The following is a 1,512-nucleotide window of genomic DNA, read 5'->3' as shown; positions in this document are numbered from 1 at the left end:
ACATAGTTGTTTCCTATAGGTTTGTTTTTGTGGCTGTGTTTTGGTTTTTTTTAATGGTACCATCAGACTTCAGGTGAAAATGGAAACTGGAACAATCTTTCTAGAGCACATGGGGTAATAAACACCTAAAGATTTTAAAATAAACATATGTTGTAATGTCATGTGCCATCGAGTTGACGACAACTCATACTTGACCCTATGCACAACAGCTCTGAATCTTGCTCTATCCTGGGTCAACTTCACTGTCTCTAACACATCTACCCTCATTATCCCAGTTATTGTGTCAAACCATCTCATTCGGGATCTTCCTTTCCTGCATTGATTGATGGTGGTTCAACGGCCAAATTCTCCTTTTCCATGTAGGACACCTAGGTTGACGTTCTGGTCTATAAGGGGAGCTTTGCAAATTTCTATGATGCTTTAAAAGCAGAGCTTCAAAACCCAACTAAACAGAAGCCCTGGAAATCTACTTCTGAAAAATCACGTTATGAAAACCTTATGGATCAGTTGATAGCTGAATGGGGACAGTGAGGACAGACGAGACCACAAAGGAGCAGAACTGAGGTTAGGTGATCTGGAGAGTGGGCATCATGACAAAGCTGGTTTCGTGGATATGCAGTCTGGTGCTCCTGGGGTCCACTTGGGCCGCCTTGATCATGGGCCTTACCTTGGGCCTGGAGCTACACTTCACCTGCCAGGAGGTCCTGTGGCCACTGTCCGCCTATTTGATTGTGACTACTGGCTGCTTTGCCCTGGGCACTGTGGGTTTTCACGTGGCCACTTTCCATGACTATGAGGACAAGGCTCTGGAGCTGCAGACTCAGATCCAGGAGGCCCCAGTTGATTTAGTCCGCAGGGGCTTGCGTTTCTAACATTCTCCCCAATCCCTGCCCAGGTAGCACTCTCTCTCCCATTAAAGAACAAGCTTATTTTTTATGTGGTCTGTATGCATGTGGAGTATGAGGATTAGGGATGTGTACTAGCAGTGGAGAAGTGAGAGGTTCCAGTTCCCTGAGGTCACATCAGCCTTCATCTGTACCTCCTGCTGGCATTCTCCTGTTTTGGACTGAAAGAGGCAAAGGCCTCTTCTCAAGGTCTCTCAGAATGAAAGTCATTCCACTTTCTTGGTCCTTTTAACATGCCAGGAAATACTCCATACTTATTCTTTAATAAAATCCAATCCCCATTAAAATGAAAAAAAAAAAGAAAGAAAATCTTCTGGATCCTAAAAGCTTTGATCTCCTTCCTACTGATCAGAAGGATGGTACAAGACCTTATAGCATTTGGCTTCATTATGTATGAAGTTATCATTAAATCAGAGGCTGACTCAAACAGCAGCCAAAAACAAGTTTGGGACTTATGAAGGCCTAGTAGGTAAGGAGTTGTGCTGTCAATCCAAAAACATGTGGTTCAAATCCACCAGCTAATCTAACATGGGCAATATCCTCTGTGCAATTTATAGCCTCTGAAAAAACTGCTCAAGCTATGAGTCAGTTCCAAATCAATCTCAAA

The 1,512-nt window shown here is 43.6% G+C and overlaps 1 protein-coding gene across 1 annotated transcript; it reads left to right on the top strand.

Annotated features, from left to right (window-relative positions):
• The first annotated feature begins 590 nt into the window (after positions 1–590).
• On the top strand, positions 591–872 carry LOC102856143 (dolichol-phosphate mannosyltransferase subunit 3-like). The gene has a single exon (XM_006884700.1). The coding sequence runs from the start codon at positions 591–593 to the stop codon at positions 870–872; it is 282 nt and encodes a 93-aa protein (XP_006884762.1).
• The last annotated feature ends 640 nt before the right edge of the window (positions 873–1,512 follow it).

This window comes from Elephantulus edwardii, unplaced genomic scaffold, assembly GCF_000299155.1.
Source record: "Elephantulus edwardii isolate Elephantulus edwardi_28Jun2011 unplaced genomic scaffold, EleEdw1.0 scaffold00037, whole genome shotgun sequence".
Lineage (NCBI taxonomy): Eukaryota > Metazoa > Chordata > Mammalia > Macroscelidea > Macroscelididae > Elephantulus > Elephantulus edwardii.
The sequence above is the reverse complement of the archived record's forward strand: the minus strand, read 5'-3'. Positions and strand labels throughout refer to the sequence as shown.